This window comes from Heloderma suspectum, chromosome 12, assembly GCF_057233095.1.
Source record: "Heloderma suspectum isolate Gila_16-S chromosome 12, 16-S_ref, whole genome shotgun sequence".
NCBI classification, from domain to species: domain Eukaryota; kingdom Metazoa; phylum Chordata; class Lepidosauria; order Squamata; family Helodermatidae; genus Heloderma; species Heloderma suspectum.
In genome coordinates, this window is record NC_139469.1 from 16751530 (window position 1) to 16773400 (window position 21871).

The following is a 21871-nucleotide window of genomic DNA, read 5'->3' on the forward strand; positions in this document are numbered from 1 at the left end:
TCAGCAGCAATGTGCACAATTAGAGATTTCTACAACTTGCAGGCAAAATGTGCATAATTTGCATGAATTGCACATTTCCTGCAAATTACACAAATTTGTGCAAAATTCAGCAGTGATTTGCACAAATAAAACAACATGGAAAATCAGCTGACCAGCCTGACCGTCTGTAGACTGAGTCAGGCCAGTTAGCAGAAAATAGACCAAAGTCTGGGGGGCCGAACTGACGAAAATGTGTCAAGCTCCACCCACCAAACGGATTCTTCCAACATCCCTACTTGCAATGCGCTCTGCTTGAGCAACCTCTGTGAGCATGATTGATCATTTTGGTGAAGTTATACAAGCTATTTGATTTACTGGAATGACGCAACTGGATCCTGGCCTGGGTAACAAATAACAACAAAAACCTTAAGGGGGAGCCCCCAAACCAGCCCACTGTGGATCATGCTTAGTGGCCACTAAATGCTGACTGTTGGGGATGGGGAGAAATGGACAACTGGGTGGTAGAGAGAATGGAATAGAGTAATATGGCGGAGAGAATGGCTGGCTGATTGGAATAGTGACCAAGAACAGTCTACACTGCAACATTTTGATGCAGCCCTCAGTGGGTTTTTTTTTTTTATCAAATGAGCTTCTGCCACGCATTGAAAACATGGTTGTTCAGGCAGGCATTTGGGGTGGGTTAGCATATTTTTAGAAATACGATGTTTTAATGTGGAATTTCATTGTTTTAAACTGTTGTATGGTTGTACATCGCCCAGAGTGGCCGGGTGACCGGCCAGAAGGGAGATTAAGAAATTAAATGAATGAATGAATGAATGTTGAAGTTTGTGGCTTTGGCATCTTAGAGAAACCAGAGAACCAGGAAAAAGGCAGTGTGTCCAACGAAAAGGTTGGTTATCCTCTTAGTGAAAATTAGTTATATAAACAAAGCTGATTAAATATCCTTAGAATCATTTCCTCTTACAAGGCCTAAATAAGGGAAAAATCAAATTTAGCTTCTGGGTTTTGTTTTTCTCACCTGTGGGTAAGTAGCAGATGTGTGCACTGACCTGCTTCAAGTTGGACTTGGACCCCAATTTGACATTTTGCACAGTGGCCTGTTTCTGCTCAGATTGATTTAGAGTCAGGCCACTTCAACTTAGTACTGAACCTGAGTTGAAGTTCTGAAAACTGAGAGTTGTGCTTCCCATTGACTATCATGGGAAATAAAATGGCTATAACTCCCCCCCCCCGGTTAGAACTGGATGCTAATTACAGGCATAGTAGTAATTTAATAGGGGATTGTTGTGCATTTTTTTTTGGTGCTATGTGCTTTTATATTCTGATTTTTTTTAAGGGAGCTGTTGATATATTTTTTTTAATGGTTGGGCAGAAGTGAGCAAAACTTGCAGGGATAGTTGCCCCTTTGAAGGGGATCACACCTGCCAAATTTCAGAACAACAGATATAGGGGTATATGTGCATGATATTTTGAGGGTCTCTAAAAGAAGATGGACTTACCCCCCTATGTTCCTTGTGGACCATTGTTCTGAAAATGCCAGAAACCCTAGAGGTGACCCTAAGTAAGAAACCTGCAAAGTTTCAGAAGGATAGGTTCAGTGCTTCATGTGGAAGGAGAGCTCTGATTTTTTAAGGGGGGGAGTGATTAGCTTCCCCTTCCGTCCTGCTGTGGTTTTTGGTCAATTCAGATGAAAATGGCACATGTCATAGAGGTACCCCCTGACAAGAAATCTGCAAAATTTCAGAAGGATAGGTGCAGTGGCTATCCTTTAGGGGAGGGCATGGTCCCACCCATGCCCTCCCCTTAAGCACAGTGATTGAAGCCCAGAGTAAAACATGCCTCAGGATTAGAAGGTAGTCCTGTCAGGCCTTCCCTCCTCCTCATGCAAACCAAAAAATGCAGGTGTGTATCACATCTGAAACACAAGATGCTATTGCCTCAGTGTGGAATGGCTTCAGTTCTGTTAGCTTTGGAAGAAAACTCACTTCCCCTTGGGACACAACAGAATGGGACCAAAGTGGCCCAATTCTACTTGGACTTTGCCCGAATCCAATGCAGATCTTGAGTAAGTAGCAGTTGATTTGCTAGATTACTCATAAGCATGGACATCCTCAAGCTCATACATTTGATGCAGGGTCCCTTTTGAAGAGATTTGCAGGGGGGTTCTTGAAACCCCAGGGGACAGTCCTAGCCATTTTACGATGACCCGGATTCACCCTTATTAGTAATATCAGATTTTCCCCCTCTTTATTTATAGGTTCTGAAAAAGAGTACAGGCTAATTATAAAGCAATGATACAGCACCTTTCATATCCTTTGCATCCTGTATTTATGCCCCCGATTTCCTTGGGTATTGTTGTTGGGGTGGGGGGTTGCTTTGCATTTTAAGTGCTAATTATGAAGCATCCCTTTCATCTGCTCTTGCTGTTAGTCTATCTTAAATGTTTCACCTTTGCACAGACAACAGGCCCGGCAAAAGGTAAATACATGAATTCTCTGCTTTAATGAGCAACGTCCCATTGCCACGCATTTGTTCTGATAACTCTCTCAGAACATGGTGGATCAGAAATCAGCATACAAAAAGAGTCCCAATGGATCAGACCAAAGGTGCATCTAATCCAGGACTAATCCAGGACTAGGCTACATAGCGTTTTGCAATATACGATTCCCATGTAGGGGTGAATGAATGTGTCAATTTCACTTTCTCAATATTCCAATTTTACGTTTGGTTCATCCCAAACTCAAGTTTATTTATTTTTTAAAGTTTGCATGAAATTTCATCAGCATGTTTGTGCACATTTATCCTAATACATGCATTCTTGCGTGCATTTTTGCCTAATATGCACATTCCCCCCCCCCAATATAATGCACTTTTGTATGCATGTTTTGATTGGAGAGCCCCCTTGTAAAGTTTGGAATAGTGTGAATTTTGAAGGATAACTGAGTTTCCATTTGCATACTGGTTTGAAAGTGTGAAGTTACATACATTTGGATTAAAATGTAAACTGAATGGATTTCTTCCTCATTCCTACTCTGATAAGCCCCAGCCAATGGTAAGGGGTGATTGAGATTTTCACAAAGATGACTTAGTGGATAAAGTAGCAGTTACAGGAACTCTGGGGGAAAGCAACCATGTTGTACTTGAGTTCTTGGTTCTAAGGGAAACAAAAGCCGAGTGTAGTCAAACGCGTACCCTGGATTTTAGGAAAGCTGATTTTCATAAACTCAGAACAATGATCAGTAAGGTCCCATGGCAAGCAATGCTAACAAGAAAAGGAGTCCAAGATGGGTGGGAGCTTTTAAAAAAGGAAATTCTCAAGGCACAATTACAAACAATTCCAACAAGAAGAAAAGGTGGAAGATAACAGAAGAAGCCAATGTGGCTTCACAAAAGCTTAGGGATGACCTGAAAACAAAAAAGGACACATATAGGAAGTGGAAAGAAGGCCAAGTAACAAAGGAAGAGTATAGGCAGGTAGCACAGAATTGCAGGGCTGGCGTCAGGAAGGCTAAAGCTGAGAATGAGCTGAGGTTAGTGAGGGATGCCAAAAACAACAAAAAGGCTTTCTTCAGCTACATGCATAGTAAAAGACAGAGGAAAGAAATGGTTGTTCAGCTATTAAATAAGGATGGCAAAGTGATAACAGATGACAAAGAAAAGGCAGAGGTGCTCAATTCCTACTTTGGCTCGGTCTTCTCCCAAAAGAGGGTCTATGACCCCCCTGGCAAAGGCGAAGTACAGGCTGAAGGGGCAGGATTGCAGCTTGAGATCAATAGGCATATTGTCAAGGAACATCTAATTACTTTGAATGAGTTCAAATCTCCAGGGCCAGATGAACTGCATCCTAGAGTAATAAAGGAACTGGCAGAAAAACTCTCAGAACCGTTGTCTATTCTCTTAGAGAAATCATGGAGGACGGGTGAAGTGCCAGACGACTGGAGGAGGGCTAATGTCGTCCCTGTCTTCAAAAAGGGTAAAAAGGAGGAACCTGGGAACTACAGACCAGTCAGTCTGACATCAATCCCTGGGAAAATTCTGGAGCAGATGATAAAGCAATCCATCTGGAAGCACCTTGAAAACAATGCAGTGATTACTTGAAGCCAACATGGATTTGTCAAGAACAAGTCCTGCCAGACAAATCTGATCTCATTTTTTGATCAAGTAACCTCCCTTGTGGACTGTGGGAATGCTGTAGACATCATATACCTCGACTTCAGCAAAGCTTTCGACAAAGTGCCCCATCATATCCTGATGAGCAAACTAGCTCCAAGTGGGCTAGATGAAACAATGATCCGGTGGATCCACAGTTGGCTACAGAATCGGACTCAAAGAGTGCTTATCAATGGGACCTTCTCAAACTGGGGAGAGGTAATGAGTGGGGGTACCGCAGGGCTCAGTCCTGGGCTCAGTGCTCTTCAACATTTGTATTAATGACTTGGAGGAGGAGGTGCAGGGAATGCTGATCAAATTTGCAGATGACACAAAATTGGGCAGGATAGCTAATATTTTGGAAAACAGAAACAAAATTCAAAGTGATCTGGATAGACTGGAGCTCTGGGCAGAAAACAACAGAATGACATTTAAAAGGGATAAATGCCAAGTTCTGCACCTAGGAAAAAGAAACCACATGCACAGTTACAAGACGGGTGATACTTGGCTCAACAACACTACAAGCAAGAAGGATCTTGGAATTGTTGTCGATCACAAGCTGAATATGAGCCAACCATGTGATGTGGCTGCAAAAAAGGCAAATGCTCTTTTGGGCTGCATTCATAGAAGTATAGCTTCCAAATCCCAGGAAATACTAGTTCCCCTCTACTCGGCACCGGTTAGGCCTCATCTGGAGTACTGTGTCCAGTTCTGGGTACCACACTTTAAGAAGGATGCAGACAAACTGGAGAGGGTTCAGAGGAGGGCAACGAAGATGATCAGGGGACTGGAAACGAAGCCCTATGAAGAGAGACTGAAAGAACTGGGCATGTTTAGCCTTCAGAAGAGAAGACTGAGGGGAGATATGGTAGCACTCTTCAAGGACTTGAAAGGTTGTCACAGAGAGGAAGGCTAGGATCTCTTCTCAATCATCCCAAAGTGCAGGACACGGAATCATGGGCTCAAGTTACAGGAAGCCAGATTCTGGCTGAACATCAGGAAAATTGTCCTGACTGTTAGAGCAATACGACAAGGGAACCAATGACCTAGGGAGGCATTCAAGACAAGGCTGGACAGCCATCCGTCAGGGATGCTCTGACTTGGATTTCTGCATTGAGCAGGGGGTTGGACTCGATGGCCTTGTAGGCCCCTTCCAACCTTACTATTCTATGATTCTAGTCCAAAATATCTGGATGGCACCAGGTTGCATGGTGCGGACATAGTGGACATGGAGACCTCCCCCCCCCCCCGTGATAATACTAGATCCCAGTAGGGTCATCTCATAAAGCTCATTGGTGGGAGATTCAGGACAAATAAATGGAAGGACTTCTTCGCACAGTGAATAGTTAAACAATGGAATTCACTTCTACAAGATATAGTGATGACTACTAATTTGGATGACTTTAAAAGGGGACTGGGCAAATTCATGGAGGAGAAAACTATCAATGGCTACTAGTCCTGATGGCTCTATGCTACCTCCACTATCAGAGGTAGTATGGCTACACCAGTTACTGGAGAACATGGGTAGAAGGATGCTGTTGCACTCATGTCCTGCTTGTGTGTTTCCCATGGGCAGCTGGTTGACCACTGTGTGAACAGAATGCTGGACTAGATGGACCTTGGTTTAATCCAGTATGGCTCTTCTTATGTACTTATGTACCCCTGAACATTCTGTTTCCCACCTAGAATGCCTCCAGGAAGCCCACCCACAGGTCATGAAGGCAATAGCCCTCTTATGCTGTTTGCCTCCTCCCAACAGCTGGTATCCAGAGGTACACTGCTCATTAACATGGAGGTTCCATTTAATTATCACAGCTAATCGCTGTTGATAAACCCTTCCTACCTGTTATGATGGTAGCCTTGAAAAGCCTCCTATAGATCAGCCTTCCATAACCTGGTGACTTCCAGTTGTTTTGGACTGCAGGTCCCATCAGCCCTAGCCAACATGGCCAATGGGCAGGAATGCTGAGAGTTGTAGTCTAAAGGAGCTATCCAAAATGCTGCATCCAATTAGGGGATAGGCTGCAGCACCTTGAATAACTCCTTTAGTTCTGGCTGGTTCTGACTAAAACCCAGAATGGAATCACAGCCCCACTGAAATTGGAGCCACCAGCCTCCACTGGAAGGGGCCTTCTTCTAGCCAAACCCCCTGCTCCATGCAGAATCTGCCCTGTAGAATGCAACTGAGGCATCCCTAACAGATGGCCACCCATCCACTGCTTCAGTATCTCCAGTGAAGGAAAACAGCCTATCTCCAACAAGGGGAGTCCATTTTACTGTTCAATGGCTATTACCGTTAGGAAATTTCACTTCAGGGCCTTACATCTGGTTGGGGCTTAGAAGAATTCTATCGCCCAGACATTGATAGGACAAATTCAGCCTGTGCATATTGGACTGAATCCATGTAGGCTCCAATTGGACCTTGGGCCTCCACATGAATACCTGGCAGCATCAGAGGTAAGACAGGCTTGCAGAGGCCAGGGAGGTAAGGCACACTCTTGTTCTCATTACCCATCATGCATAAGGGAGCAATGTGCCTCAGTATCATCTGTTCCAGCCCTACATCTCATACTTTCAGCCTCTCCTCCGCTTCTTTCAGTGGGCTGTTACGTAACCTGTTCCTCTGGGCCTGGGTTCACAGGGGAAGGAGAGGCAGTCAAATAGACTCTCCCATGCACATCAATTAATGTCAGATCAGATCAGTTCATGCGAAAACCAGTGGGGTCAAGGCAGGTCTCTTTAGACAGGAATCAGGACCAGAGGGCTCTACTGGCTGAGCTCTGGAGTGTTGTTGTCTCAGCAGAGAACTGAGGCCATCTGAAGCCTTATGTGGGCTGGCAAGGCCTGAAGTATAGTTGGCCTCACCTCCTTGTAGGAGCTGGTGGTGCTGTCTCAAAGGGTCCTTGTTTGATTCTGCAATTGCTAGCTTCCACAGTGAGGAGGGGATCGGGGGCTCATCTTGGGGAGGGGATTGGGGGCTCATCTTCTGAGGCAGAAAATGTGGGAGGGCCATATCCTCAGGCCAAAACAGTCTGGGAAGGTGCTGAGGGTTCTCTCCTGACTGGGGCAGCCTGTCTTTCCTGCTCATCTGTATCTTCCTCTGGGTAACCCAAGGGACCAAGTTTGGGGGTCATAAAATTAAGCTTTGGAAAGTCCCTGAAGTTCATGGATAAACAGATGTGTTTCTGTTTGCTAGCTGCAGTGCACTGTTCAGACTGTCACCCCAATGCTGCTTGTGAGGAATATGGAGACCTTCGCCAATGCGTCTGTCAAGATGGGTTCACTGGACACGGGGCCAATTGATCCGACATTGATGAATGTTCCAGCCTCAATTTAAATTGCTGCCATTCTTTAGCCACCTGCATTAATTATCAGGGCAACTACTCTTGTTCTTGTCCCAAGGGTTACTTCGGAGATGGCTATCACTGTGAAGCAAGGGGCTTTGCCGAAGAATGCCTGCAGATCAATGGCGCCTTTCACTGCTCCGATCCGTGTTTGAGTCACACGGTCCTGGATCAGACCTGGCGAAGCACCTCCTATGGGTCAGGATCCAATTGTGACAGTGATAAAAGAGGGTGGTATCGGTTTATTGGCCATGGAGGAGGATGCATGCCAGAGGCTTGTGTACCAATACAAAGATGCAACATACATGCACCTATGTGGCTAAATGGCTCCCACCCCACAACTGATACTGGAATAGTAACTCACACTGCCTGTGCCCATTGGGAGGGAAACTGCTGCCACTGGTCTGCCCCTGTGCAGGTCAAAGCTTGTGTAGGTGGCTATTATGTCTACAATTTTGTCGGGACACCAGCCTGTACCTTGAGTTATTGCACAGGTATTTATTTACTTATTCATTTCATTTCATTTCATTTCTATACCGTCCAATAGCTGAAGCTCTCTGGGCCGTTCACAAAAATTAAAACCACAAAGCACAGCATAAAACAACAGAAAAGATGAAAGCTTAAAACCACAATATAACAGTACAACCAGAACAAAAACTAGCAGCAATGCAGAGAGTTCAAATACAGATTTAAAACACCAAAGATAAAAGACTAGGAAGTTAAAATGCTAACTGGGAGACTAAAAAGGTCTTCACCTGGAGCCAGAAGGAGTACAACATAGGGGCCAGGTGCACCTCTCTAGGGAGCTCATTCCACAGGTGCCGGGGGGGGGGGCTACAGCAGAAAAGGCCCTCTTCCTGATAGCCACCAGCTTCACTTCCTTTGGCGGGGCTCCCGGAGAATCATAGAATCATAGAATAGTAGGGTGGGAAGGGGCCTACAAGGCCATCGAGTCCAACCCCCTGCTCAATGCAGGAATCCAAGTCAGAGCATCCCTGACAAATGGCTGTCCAGCCTCGTCTTGAAGGCCTCCAGTGTGGGAGAGCCCACCACCTCCCCAGGTAATTGGTTCCATTGTCGTATTGCTCTTACAGTCAGGAAGTTTTTCCTGATGTTCAGCCGGAATCTGGCTTCCTGTAACTTGAGCCCATTATTCCGTGTCCTGCACTCTGGGATGATCAAGAAGAGATCCTGGCCTTCCTCTCTGTGACAACCTTTCAAGTACTTGAAGAGCGCTATCATCTCTCCCCTCAGTCTTCTCTTCTCAAGGCTAAACATGCCCAGTTCTTTCAGTCTCTCTTCATAGGGCTTTGTTTCCAGTCCCCTGATCATCTTCGTTGCCCTCCTCTGAACCCTCTCCAGTTTGTCTGTATCCTTCTTAAAGTGTGGTACCCAGAACTGGACACAGTACTCCAGATGAGGCCTAACCGGTGCTGAGTAGAGGGGAACTAGTACTTCCTGGGATCTGGAAGCTATACTTCTATGAATGCAGCCCAAAAGAGCATTTGCCTTTTTTGCAGCCACATCACATGGTTGGCTCATATTCAGCTTGTGATCGACAACAATTCCAAGATCCTTCTTGCTTGTAGTGTTGTTGAGCCAAGTATCCCCCAGAATTTTGTTTCTGTCTTCCAAAGTATTAGCTATCCCACCCAATTTTGTGTCATCTGCAAATTTGATCAGCATTCCCTGCACCTCCTCCTCCTCCAACTCCAAGTCATTAATAAAAATGTTGAAGAGCACTGGGCCCAGGACTGAGCCCTGTGGTACCCCACTCGTTACCTCTCCCCAGTTTGAGAAGGTCCCATTGATAAGCACTCTTTGAGTCCGATTCTGTAGCCAACTGTGGATCCACCGGATCATTGTTTCATCTAGCCCACTTGGAGCTAGTTTGCTCATCAGAATATCATGGGGCACTTTGTCGAAAGCTTTGCTGAAGTCGAGGTATATGATGTCTACAGCATTCCCATGGTCTACAAGGGAGGTTACTTGATCAAAAAATGAGATCAGATTTGTCTGGCAGGACTTGTTTTTGACAAATCCATGTTGGCGTCGAGTTATCACAGCATTGTTGTCAAGGTGCTTCCAGATGGATTCCTTTATCATCTGCTCCAGAATTTTCCCAGGGATTGATGTCAGACTGACTGGTCTGTAGTTCCCAGGTTCCTCCTTTTTACCCTTTTTGAAGACAGAGACAACGTTAGCCCTCCTCCAGTCATCTGGCACTTCCCCCGTCCTCCATGAGTTCTCAAAGAGAATAGACAGCGGTTCTGAGAGTTCTTCTGCCAGTTCCTTTATGACTCTAGGATGCAGTTCATCTGGCCCTGGAGATTTGAACTCATTCAAAGTAATTAGGTGTTCCTTGACAATATGCCTATCGATCTCAAGCTGCAATCCTGCCCCTTCGGCCTGTACTTCGCCTTTGCCAGGGGGGTCATAGACCCTCTTTTGGGAGAAGACTGAGCCTTTGTATGAATTGAGCACCTCTGCCTTTTCTTTGTCATCTGTTATCACTTTGCCATCCTTATTTAATAGCTGAACCACCATTTCTTTCCTCTGTCTTTTACTATGCACGTAGCTGAAGAAAGCCTTTTTGTTGTTTTTAACATCCCTTGCTAACCTCAGCTCATTCTCAGCTTTAGCCTTCCTGATGCCAGCCCTGCAATTCTGTGCTATCTGCCTGTATACTTCCTTTGTTACTTGGCCTTCTTTCCACTTCCTATATGTGTCCTGTTTTGTTTTCAGGTCATCCCTAAGCTTTTTGTGAAGCCACATTGGCTTCTTCTGTTGTCTTCCACCTTTTCTTCTTGTTGGAATTGTTTGTAATTGTGCCTTGAGAATTTCCTTTTTTAAAAGCTCCCGCCCATCTTGGACTCCTTTTCTTGTTAGCATTGCTTGCCATGGGACCTTACTGATCATTGTTCTGAGTTTATTAAAATCAGCTTTCCTAAAATCCAGGGTACGCTTTTGACTACACTCAGCTTTTGCTTCCCTTAGAACCAAGCCCACCACCTTTCTTTCTTAGTGCTTTGTTTCCACTTTCCAGTCCCCTGATCATCTTCATTGTCCTCCTCTGAACCCTCTCCAGTTTGTCTGATTACTGAAATTACATATGCAACAGCATTAATATTTCAGGAAAGTAACTTGTAAATATTAACGTTATTATTTATTAAGATATTTCTAGCTTGGAACCACAACTGGAATGTGGTGGAAATGAAATTAACGTCTCTGTTGAAAAGTGCATCCTGAAGAGTATAGGTTTCCATAATATAATCATGTCCTTGAGAGACCACAGGTGTGCTGGTTTTGAAGAACAGAGGAACAGAACGATGGTCTCAGTGGTGACTCCCACTCAAGCTGGCCAGTGTGGAACGCAAGTGACAGTAGGTTCATTATTCAGTGTCAAAGCTACACCGGGATTTTCTTATTGGAGATGGTGGGCATACCTGCAAATGTTTTGAGGCAAGAGTGGATTGGCTGCATGGCATCACCACAAAGCCAATTCAGAGTGATGGCACAAAGCATTGCTCATACTCAGGCCTGGCTTTGTGATGTCTTCATGTAGCTGAATCAGACTGGCTTTGCAATGATGTTCTGGCTTCATTGTGCAGGCTACGTGATCCCTGATCAGCTGGAATCTTGTAGTCAGGAAGAAAGAAATACTTTTAAATAAATGGTGCCAAAGTGCAGTGATCAGTCAGTGGACAGAGTGCAAGCAAGTATAGAGGTGATGAGCGAAGTTTTGGGGAGTAGCTGCCTTGAAAGCACCTCTCTTTTTTTGCACCAAATTTTGTTTGTTTGAGAGCATTTAGCACAGCTGTACATGTAACTCTGCTGAAGTCAGTGGCTGAACTGCTGTAATTATTATTTTTTCTACCTCAGAAAAATGAAACCCATGCCACATATAGCAACACACTATATCTGGGAGATGGGGCTGTCATTAGAGAGAATGAAATCGAAATTAATTTTCACTGCTTGTACCCGCTAGATATGGAAATCAGCCTTGAAGCCACCATCCAGCCCATTGTCAGGTAAAACATTACTTATTAAGGGGGAAAGCTTTTCATTTCGGCTAATGATACTTCCATTTCTACTTAGCGGTCCTATCACCGGGGAGTAATGCATGGGACTAAATCCTTCAAGTTCTTCTCCAGCATGTAGGGATGTATTGACTGCGTAAACTCCACTCCATCTGTGTTTTGCGGATTGTCAGGTGCCTTTTGTTCCATCGTCCACCCACAGACGGAGGCGAATAATTTTTTTTTATCATGTGGAAAAATACGTAAATAGTTACATATTTACATAAATATTTACATAATTTACCTTAGTACGTAACATTTCCCATATTGTCCCCCATTCCATTCTACATTTCCTCAGCAGAAACGAACGTATTTTCCCACAAATCCATATGCGTAAATTTCGGGAAAGTAAAAAAATCATCCGAAAGTCCACGGACTCTGTGCGGCCTGAGGGGGTCGCTCTGCAGCGGATTCCGCAGGTCAGATTCTTAGAAATCCGAGCTCAATTTAGTTTGTCTTGAATTTCTCCAGCATCCCTACCAGCCCGGCATACTGATGGCAGAAAAGGAAATGGTTAGAAAAAGCCAAAGAGTTCCATGGTGTATGTAGTTTAGGTCCAGAGAGAGAAACTGATTGGTCACCTAAATGCCCCTGGTTTCCTTCCTTCTGTGGTGGTGGGGTGCTCATGGCCAAGATGTCCTCAGCAGGCTTCCCTATCTGAGAGAGCCCTCTTCCTTGCCACTGTCATGATTGCCCATTCACTTGCCCTCTGGGCCCCATTTGTACCACTGCCCCAAAGGAGAGGCTCTACCTTCTCCTTGCTCTTATATTTGCTTGCACGCATGGTGAGGGAGCAGTGTAGGCTAGGGATGCTGTGAGAGTCTGAGGGGGTGATGGTGGAGTCCAGTGGACTTCCCTCCACTTGGCCTCCCAGATTCTAGTCCAGAGACCACCACACTGTCCGGACTCAGTGTGTGCTGAGTTGGGCAAGTGCAGCGATCCCTTCTGGTCCACCAAACCGCCATTTTACATAAAATTGGTGGCTTGGCCATTTTCATAAATCCCCATTTATGCAAATGGGGGATGTAAAGGGGCCACTTATGCCTGTAATCTTGCATAAATAGCTGCTTTACAGCTGCCATTTGTGCAAATGGGGATATGTGAAAAAGGCCAAGCTGCCATTTTTATATAAGATGGCAGCTCAGTGAAGGATCAAGAAGCTGCACACCACTTCCCAGGCACTCTTGGACTGCCGGACATTTTGCCATGCACGGTGAGCAGGGGCAGGTGGCCAGCGCGGGTCCAGCACATGGAGCATGCCGTGTGCCCTGATGAGTTCATCCATCCCTAGTGTAAGCTAAGTTAGGGATGTATGAGAGAAATTCATTTCAGTTCATTTTTGATGATCAGGATTTACCCAGTTCTTTGTCTAGATTTTTATCTTGTTTGCTTTTGCTCCTTCTAGTTCAGTCAATGTCAGTGTTCAAGGTCAAGGAGAGTTTATAGTTAAGATGGCTCTGTACAGAGATCAAAATTACACTTCTCCTTATGAGGGGGAAAATGCAGTGTTGCCAGAGCAGGCGTGGCTGTACGTTAGCATCATGGTTACCAATGGGGACACGTCTCAATTCGTCTTGAGGATGGACAATTGTTTTGCAACGCCCACAGCAAATGCTACTGATCCTATGAAATATTACATTATTCAAAACAGGTACAACAACAAAAATCTATTGCTCAGTTTCGTGGTACTTAGCTATCTTTCTTTCTGTATGTATGTATGTATGTATGTATGTATGCATTACATTTCTAATCTACCCAATAACTAATGTTCTCTGGGCAGATGAATAGGATCTGGTATCGACAGGATCTTGTCCAAGATGGTGGAATAAGGTCCAGAGGAGAAGCAAAAACAAGATTGGGGCAGGATACACTAGGGATGGGCGAGGAATTTGTTCAGTTCTCATTTTAATGAGAACTTACCTAATTTCACAATGTTGAACCAACATGTGAAATGCAACTCACCTCTTGGAATTTACACTTTTTCAGATTTGGGAATGGAGTTCTCCAATAAAAAAAGTACATGCAAAAATTAGTATATTAGGGAAACATGCACACTAAAATGCATATATTAGTGAAAATAACATTTACAAAAGCATTAAATTAGGAAAATTGCTTGCCAAAAGATCTGCATGTTAGACAACATGTACAAAAATGCATGTAGTAGGAGAAATGAGCACAAAAATGCATACAAATTTTCATGCAATGTTTTTCTCAACCTTCGGGATGATCCAAACTTAAGAGTGGAAAAATTAAAATTCTGAAAAGTTTGCAAGGAATCAAATTTAACATTGGAAAAAAAAGTGCTGTAATGGATAGATTCACCCATCCCTAGGGGAAACTAGGGTGGTAGGAAAGTAGGCAAAATTAGACAAGACATAGTCCCGAAACACCATCTGAAGTCACCTGATGCAACACGCTTGCAAGCTAGTTAAACTAAGTGGGTGGTTATTGCTGGAATGGAAGATTGCCTGAGAACAAAATATGTATGATTATGTGAGTTTAGTAGAAGAGGAGATGAATATCAATTAAACAGTAACAGTGGTGTTATCAGGACTGGATTTTGAGGCAACCCTAGTTAGTAGCCATGATATCATGACCGGAGACAATATGTCTCTTAGCGGTTGCCAGGGGGCAATTGGAGGATGGCCATTGCCTTCATGCTCCGCTTCTGGGGTTCTTGGAAGGATCTGGGTAGCTGGACTAGATGGACCTTTGGTCTGATCCAGCAAGGCTTTTCCCAGTGCTGGTTCCAGGGTTTGGAGGGCCCTGGGCAAGACACCTTCAATGGGCCCCTTCCTTTAGTGGGTCTACTTTCTCACTGCCATTGTCACCAGCTGCTTTTGCTCCTCCTCCTCTTTCTCATCATTGCTACCACTTGCTGGCTTGATAGGCAGAGAGACAGTAAGGAAGTAGGCAGTGATATTTACTGCTACTCCTTTTTACCACCACTGTTGTCTGGGCTAGAGCGCCCAGGCGAACAACTTGGCAGGTGAACAAGGCAGGTGAAGAGGAGGAGAAACTCCAGGGGGCTCTTGTTAGTGGGCCCCTGCTGGTGTGTAGGCCCTTGGCAGGTGCCCAACCATGCCTACCCTTGATGCTGGCCCTGGCTGTTTTGAGGGTCTTACGTTCAATATGTCTTGTCATGACAGCTGCCCAAGCCCACAGGATTCAACTATAACCATTCCAGAAAATGGAGTTGCACCTCAAGGACATTTTTCTCTTCAAGTATTCAAGTTTGTTGGGAATCATAACCTGGTGTACCTCCACTGTGAAATTCGTCTCTGTGACACTAATTCTGAACCATGCAAACCAGTAAGTAGGAGGTTAACAGTTAAGTATAAGCCACAGATATATGCTGATATATAATGTTAACATATATAGCATGGGATCTTTCCCCCCAAAATATATATGTAACATTTCTCTTCTGTAGCGTTGCCCTGGAATTGGAAGTCATCAGGCTGCTGACATCGGGAAGGGCTATCTTTTCCACGTGGGTCCCATTTACTGCCAAGGTAAAGACAATTTTTGTCTTATATAGCAACACTGGCCTAGTTAAATGGGAAGCCTGTGTGTAGTCTGTACTCATCCTGTGGTGGTGTTCTTGGGCAGTTTGGGGGAGTCACTGATGGGTTGGGGGCAAAAAGAAATTGACCCCCATTAATTGGAGAGGGGTGGGGGAAATTTGGAGAAATTCTCAGGGTAGGGATGGGGATGGTTTGGCTTTTTGCTTGATGCGTTCCTTTATAATGTTACGAGATGGGCAAGTCCTGTTCATCCTTTTAACTTTGCTTTTTAAAATCTGAGTGCCTCTCTCTGGCACTCCACAGCCAGATTTCCTGGCCAGTCACATGGTATGGCACAACATCCTCCTGTGAGCATTCTAGGAGGATGGGAGGAGATGGAGTGCTAGAAATATTTCTTTTAAAATTATTAAGGTATTCCAAGTGGGAAGACTTCAAGTTCAAAGATTCCTGATCATTAACCATGCTGGCTAGAGCTCCTGGAAATTGAAGTCCAAAACATCTGGAAATCTACCTTCTGCTCACCCCTGCTCTAGGAATAACAAATCTGTCCATTTTTGTATATCTTAGTTTCTCATTTTTCCAATCTCAAGTTCATTTCATCTCAAACTTTGAGAATTTCTCCTGTCTTAAGTTTGGTTTATCCCAAACTTTGAGATTTTTAAAAAAAGTTTGCATGAAAATTCCTAATCCTTTTGTTCATATTTCTTCTAATACATGGATGTTTATATGCATTTTTGCCTAACAGATGCATTTTTTGCAAGCAACTTTCCTAATACAATGCATATTCGAACATTATTTACTTTCATGTATGCATTTTTGTATGCACGTTTTGATTGGAAAACCATTGCAAAACTCAGAAATGTGCAATTCTTGAAGGACAACTGAGCTTCAATTTGCATAGCGGTTTGAAAGCATAAAATTAGGTAGGTTCACATTAAAATGTGAACTGAATACATTTCTTTTCCATCCCTTCTGGTCTCCAAGCCAAAAGAAGTGTGGACCAAATGAAATTCTCACCCATCTCTAAAGACATCCCTTGTGAGGCTTTTGTAAACAGATGTTTTAGTATGCAGAATGCATCACTGCATCACCGACTTTGTTTTACTTTTAGCTCCGCATCTAAAGGTCTAGTTAATAACATGGAGTGGCAGGACCAATGAAAGGAATGATAAGTGAATAGAATGATTTTGCCCAATGAATACAGGAAAGTGAATTAGATTCAAGCCAATCTTACAGACATAGAAACAAATGACACCATAAAACAGTGTTTGCACAAAATGTTCACTGATGTCTATTAATGGCTTGTTTTACCCTTTCTGCCACTCCATGCAGGCTCTGAACCCATTTTGCGGCCTCCTGCGGTTGCTGCTGCACCTCACGGTAAGCTGTTTTCCAATGAAGGATGAGAAGATTCTCAGAAGCCCCCCCCGCCCGCCCCCAAATAGCATAAAATGAATATCTGAGTGCATCAACGCCAGAACTTAAAATCTAAAACATGAATTGTTAATACAAGTTTAGTGCTGAAATATGGAGGTGTCTTTAGACCTAAGCAAAACGTGAAACTGACATGGAATGAGTTTAGCAGTGAGCCCTGTCCAGAAGGCATCTTTGCACTGCAGTGATAATGTGTGCGTGTGGAGGGGTGGGGGGAGAGGCTGACCCACAGGTTTTTCACACAGCTCATAGTTAAACATGGGATTTGCTACCACAAGATGTGGTGATGGCCTGTAAGTTTTAACTGGGGGGATTAGACACATTCATGGAAGGTAAGACAATCATCAATGGCTGCGAGTCATGATGGCAATTCATTATGTCCAGTACCGGAGGCAGCGTGCCTCTCAATACCAAGCTGTTGGGGCGCAACAGCTAGAAAGGGCTATTGTCTTCCTGTCCTGCTTGTTGTGGACTTCCCAGATGCACCTGGCTTGCTACTGTGGGAAACAGGATGCTGCAACTTCACATAGCACATCGTTAAACTATGGAATTCACTACCACAGGATGTAGGGATGGCCACCAATGTGGACAGCTTTAAACGGGGGTGAGACAAATTCATGGAGGAGAAGGCTATCAATGGCTACTGGTCATGATGGCTATATAATATTACCTCCAGTATACCTGTCGGTACCAGTTGCTGGGGAACATGGGTATGAGGCTGCTATTGCATCCATGCCCTATTTGTGGGATTCCCAGAAGACAGTCGGTTGGCAAACGTGAATAACCCTATTCCTCCTCCACAGGTTTACAAGAAACAAGGATGGCCATGCTGATACCTGTTGTTATGGGCTTCTCCCTCCACGCACTTGCCTAACAGAAAACCAGCGTTGTCCACGTTCTTGAAGAGACAATAAGTTGTTGAAGCATCGACTTAGAATCATAGAATGAAAGAATACTAGGGTTGGAAGGGGCCTATAAGACCATTGAGTCCAACCCTCTGCTCAGTGCAGGAATCCAAGTCAAAGCATCTCTGACAGATGGCTGTCCAGCCTCATCTTGAATGCTCCTGTGTGGGAGAGCTCACCACCTCCCCAGGTAATTGGTTCCATTGTTGAATTGCTCTTAACAGTCAGGAAGTTTTTCCTGATGTTCAGCAAAAATCTGGCTTCCTGTAACTTGAGCCCATTATTCTGTGTCCTGCACTCTGGGATGATCGAGAAGAGGTCCTCTCTGTGACAAGCTTTCAAGTATTGGAACAGTGCTATCATATCTCCCCTCAGTCTTCTCTTCGCTTCGCTTAAACAAAGAGAAGAAAAAAGTAGAGCAATGAGCTACCAGTGTGTTTATAGTTTTGCTTTAAAAAAAATTTTAGGTGGGGGAGAGGAATCTAGATTAATATGCCCATCTTAGATTTATGCACTATGTGTGTGATTCAGTCTTCCAGCTGCATCGTGACACATGCCAGTCCTGAACTAAATCATTCCCCCCAGGCAAGGAGTATCTTTCGTGCCCCTCTCAATACGCTCAACTTCGGAACTGTATTTTTGTTTCTTGCATGTAGCCCAACCTTGTGCCCACCAGATGTTTTGGACTACAACTCTCACAATCCTTGATCATTGGCCATGCTGGCAGGGGCTAATGGGAGTTGTAGTTCAAAACATCTTGGTGGCACCAGGTTGTCTCTCCCTCATGTAGCCCATTCCACAAATCCATTGAACGATTTGGATGCGAGATCAACCTCTGTCATATAAGGCGAAAAATGCGCACTCATGGGTCTGATCACAAACACTCACGTACACATTTGTTGAATGGACAATTCTCTTGTAAATTTCCCCAATGAATTAAAAACAAAACAAAACCACAACATCGTTCTGATCATGCCGGTCATTACTCCCAGCCTTAAAAGTGAAGATGAACGGCTTGTGCCCTGTGTTGGAGCTGTTCAGTGGATTGTTGAGTAGATACCTCATGACAGGTGCCCTCCCTTGGCCTGGTGATCCAGGTGGTTGCCTGGGCCATCTGTTTCTAAACCTGACCCTGAGCCCTCCCTCCCTCTTCCTCAGGCTCCACGTGTAGAAATCCTTCGCCACTTCTGCTATCCCCTGCCCAGCTGCCTTGTATTCACAGAGCAGTATCTTCAGACTTCCACACACATATGGTCTTCTGTGTCACTCCCTACGTTTTTCTCCAGTGCAGTCAATTTGATCCATTTATGTAATTGCAAAGGGATGTGCGAATCAGCAAAACCTGTTCACTGAATCCTCATTCCCTCTCAAAGCTCATTCTGACTTGAGTCCATATCTGACTTGCAAACATTTTTTTTCTTTTCACATGAAAATCTGTGCATATTTCCCTATGTATTTTTCCCAAATTTATGCATCAATTGTGTGCTTCTTTGAAATGTATGCATTCTTCCCCCATTGATTAAAGTGCATTTGTGCTCATTTTTCAAAAACACACTTTTTTCGTGTGCATTTTTCAAATGTTATGCATGGTGTTGAACACATGTATTTTGGTCTATGAATCACATTACAAGCACAGAAATATACGGATTTTGACTGTAGATTGTGTCTGAGTCCATGTTCAGTTCAGAAGGTGCAAACTGGGTAAATCCTGATCAAAAACAAATTAAAATGCATTTCTCATATTTAAATGTACAATTCAAGGTTTAGGAAGGGGTGAGAGGGGCTTGTGAAGAAATCCTCACTGTATTGTGACTGGGAAATATTATATAGCGCCCCCTCCCCCCCCCCACACACACTGGTCAGGCAGAACCAGCATCAAAACCTGTGTTCAATATTAGAGCCAGTGAACATGTGAATTGGTTAGAAAGAAGAGAGCCTCTGAGCACACATAGAGTGCCATTCATGCACCACTGGCACAACAGCCAGCCCACACACATAGTAGATTGACTATATCTGGCGTTCACCAGAGATTTTATTAAATTAAGTGGTGTACAAGTATTACTAATAAATAATTGTAGGGGTAATTTCAGCTCTGATGGCATGAGGCCCAGACAGGTATTGTCAGCCACTGTTCTCTTCTGGTTCAAGATCTAAATTGATAAACGGATTCACTATCCATGGCCCTGTGATCCACACTAGTACAATCAGGAGAGCAGTTTGTGGGAGGGAAGGAACACTCTCACTTTGGTGTAGGTAGCCATGAGTGGGAATGTGCTAGACCCAATTCCAGGACCAACTTCACAAGTGTCTTGTGCTGGGCCCAATTCTACATGTTGGCCCTGTAGGTTTATCTAGAGATAATGATGGGCAACATCATGAACACTGCAATCAGCTCCAAATGGTTTGGAGTTGCCATTTTAATTTCCCACAATACTCCGTGGATCTCAGGTTACCTTGTATTCAGCAAAAACTTTTGTTTTGTGTCTGTTGGATGCCACAGCATCTCTTTCATATAGGTTTGTCTGAATCAGCTAATTGCTGGAGGTGTAATGCTTCCTTTAACCATATGTTTTGGCAATGCCCAATAGTTGCCTCTTTCTGGGAGCATGTTATTATATAGATAAATTTTGTACTGAAACACTCTTTAATACATACTGATGTGCATGTCCTTTTAATTTCCCACAATGCTTGATGGATCTCAGGTTACCCCTTATTCAGCAAAAAACTTTTGTTTTGTGTCTTTTGGTTGCCAAAACATCTCTTTCATATGGGTTTGTCTGAATCAGCTAATTGCTGGAGGTGTAATATAGCTAATGCTTCCTTTAACCATATGTTTTGGCAATGCCCAATAGTTGCCTCTTTCTGGGAGGACATTATTATACAGATAAACTTTGTATTGGAACACTCTTTAATACATACTGATGTACATGTCCTTTTACGTTATCTACCTGCTTCCTGGAAGTTAACACATGGTCAGCGCAAATGGATTCTCTGTTCCCTTTTCACAGCTAAAAGACTGATATTATGACATTGGAAGGATAAATGCTCTGCTCCTATAATGCAAGGACTGAAGACCTTATAATGCTTTCAGCATTTTAACTGTTGGTGCGTAGACACCACCTGCTGCGAATGGGTACTTATTTGGATATTTGGTCTGCTTTTGCTGAAGTTCAGGTATAATTCTTAGAAAGCCTCATTTTTTCATATATATATAGATATGATAGAAAGATTAACATCAGAGTATTCCAAGAATATATTTTAAGCTAAAGATTTTGGCTTCTGCCCTCATCAGTAGCTGTGCTATTAAAAACATTTTTTTAACACCACAGCTACTGATGAGGGTGGAAGCTGAAATGTTTAGCTTAAATATATTTTTGGTATAGTCTGTTGTTAATCTTTCTATCTTTCTTATACATTTTACCTTAAGACTGACTGCATCCACAGTGGATCCAGAGCCTCTTATTTCTTTGCTGTTGTGCTGCTTTACACCAACCTCTCTCTCTCTCTCTCCCTCCCTCCCCCCCTCTCTACACACACACACACTGCATATGCATGTATTGAAATGGATATATTTATGTAGCTACAATTCCCCCCTTTTTAGTTTAGTTTTGTATTTTTGAAAATGTACAATAAAAATGAATAGAATCCCCCCCCCCCATGCTCTATAGCACATCGTGTTTGAAGCCATTGTTGGAAATTAAAATGGCATCTCGCTGGGTCCCAGGCTTAGCTGGTTGGTGTCAGGGACACAGAGCAGGCATCAGTATGGCGAGTGGGCATTGCCAGAGTGCCGGGACCCTGGCAACTGCCCAAGGATGCTTCATGCTGGTGCTGACCCTGCCTCATTCTCACATGACTTGTTGACATTCTGAAGTAACCATGGTGATTCTGCCGCATCTGTTTTGTGAGACGAGGCTTGTTTCATTTGAATCCATCTCTGTGCTGTGGCTCCTAATATTATTTACTGCACTAGAGAAATAAAATTGGCTTTGAGGAGATAAATACCAGCTCTTGTACTGTGAGGATGTACTCCAGTGAAATATGCACTCCTGAGAACCATGGAGTCAATAAAAATCACCTCATGGTGACTTTTTCATGGCTCTAAAGTAAAGTGCTGTTACAAGAATGGGATGGGGTAGCTTTTCCTCCTGGTAGACCTTCTTTATATGGGTTCTCCAGGACAAGAATTTCTGGTAGGCTGCCACTGGTCAGGATGAACCTCCTGACACAACCTGGTTGGTCCAGCTGCTTGGGGATTTTCTGAGCCCTGTTGTCAAGGACACCCCCCTTCAGCCCAGCTCTAGGGAAAAAGGAAAATGAAAGGTACTTCGGACTTTTTGTCCCAAAGCCCAGAAACAGAGAGCTTATGAAAACCCTTCTAAAGATCTTAAAACACAAGGGGTAGCTTTGTAGCCATGCAGTCTTTCATGTGGGGC

At 43.9% G+C, this 21871-nt stretch overlaps 1 protein-coding gene across 1 annotated transcript in view; it reads left to right on the top strand.

The window, feature by feature from the left end:
- The first annotated feature begins 811 nt into the window (after positions 1-811).
- The window catches only part of UMOD (uromodulin), a 28609-nt gene continuing 7549 nt past the window's right edge, over positions 812-21871 (top strand). Inside the window, 9 exon segments of the mRNA XM_084817871.1 lie at positions 812-889; positions 5909-5921; positions 7346-7987; positions 10668-10876; positions 11376-11524; positions 12978-13223; positions 14722-14884; positions 16429-16476; positions 18594-18661. Of these exon segments, the coding sequence (XP_084673997.1) occupies positions 812-889; positions 5909-5921; positions 7346-7987; positions 10668-10876; positions 11376-11524; positions 12978-13223; positions 14722-14884; positions 16429-16476; positions 18594-18661 (1616 nt within the window).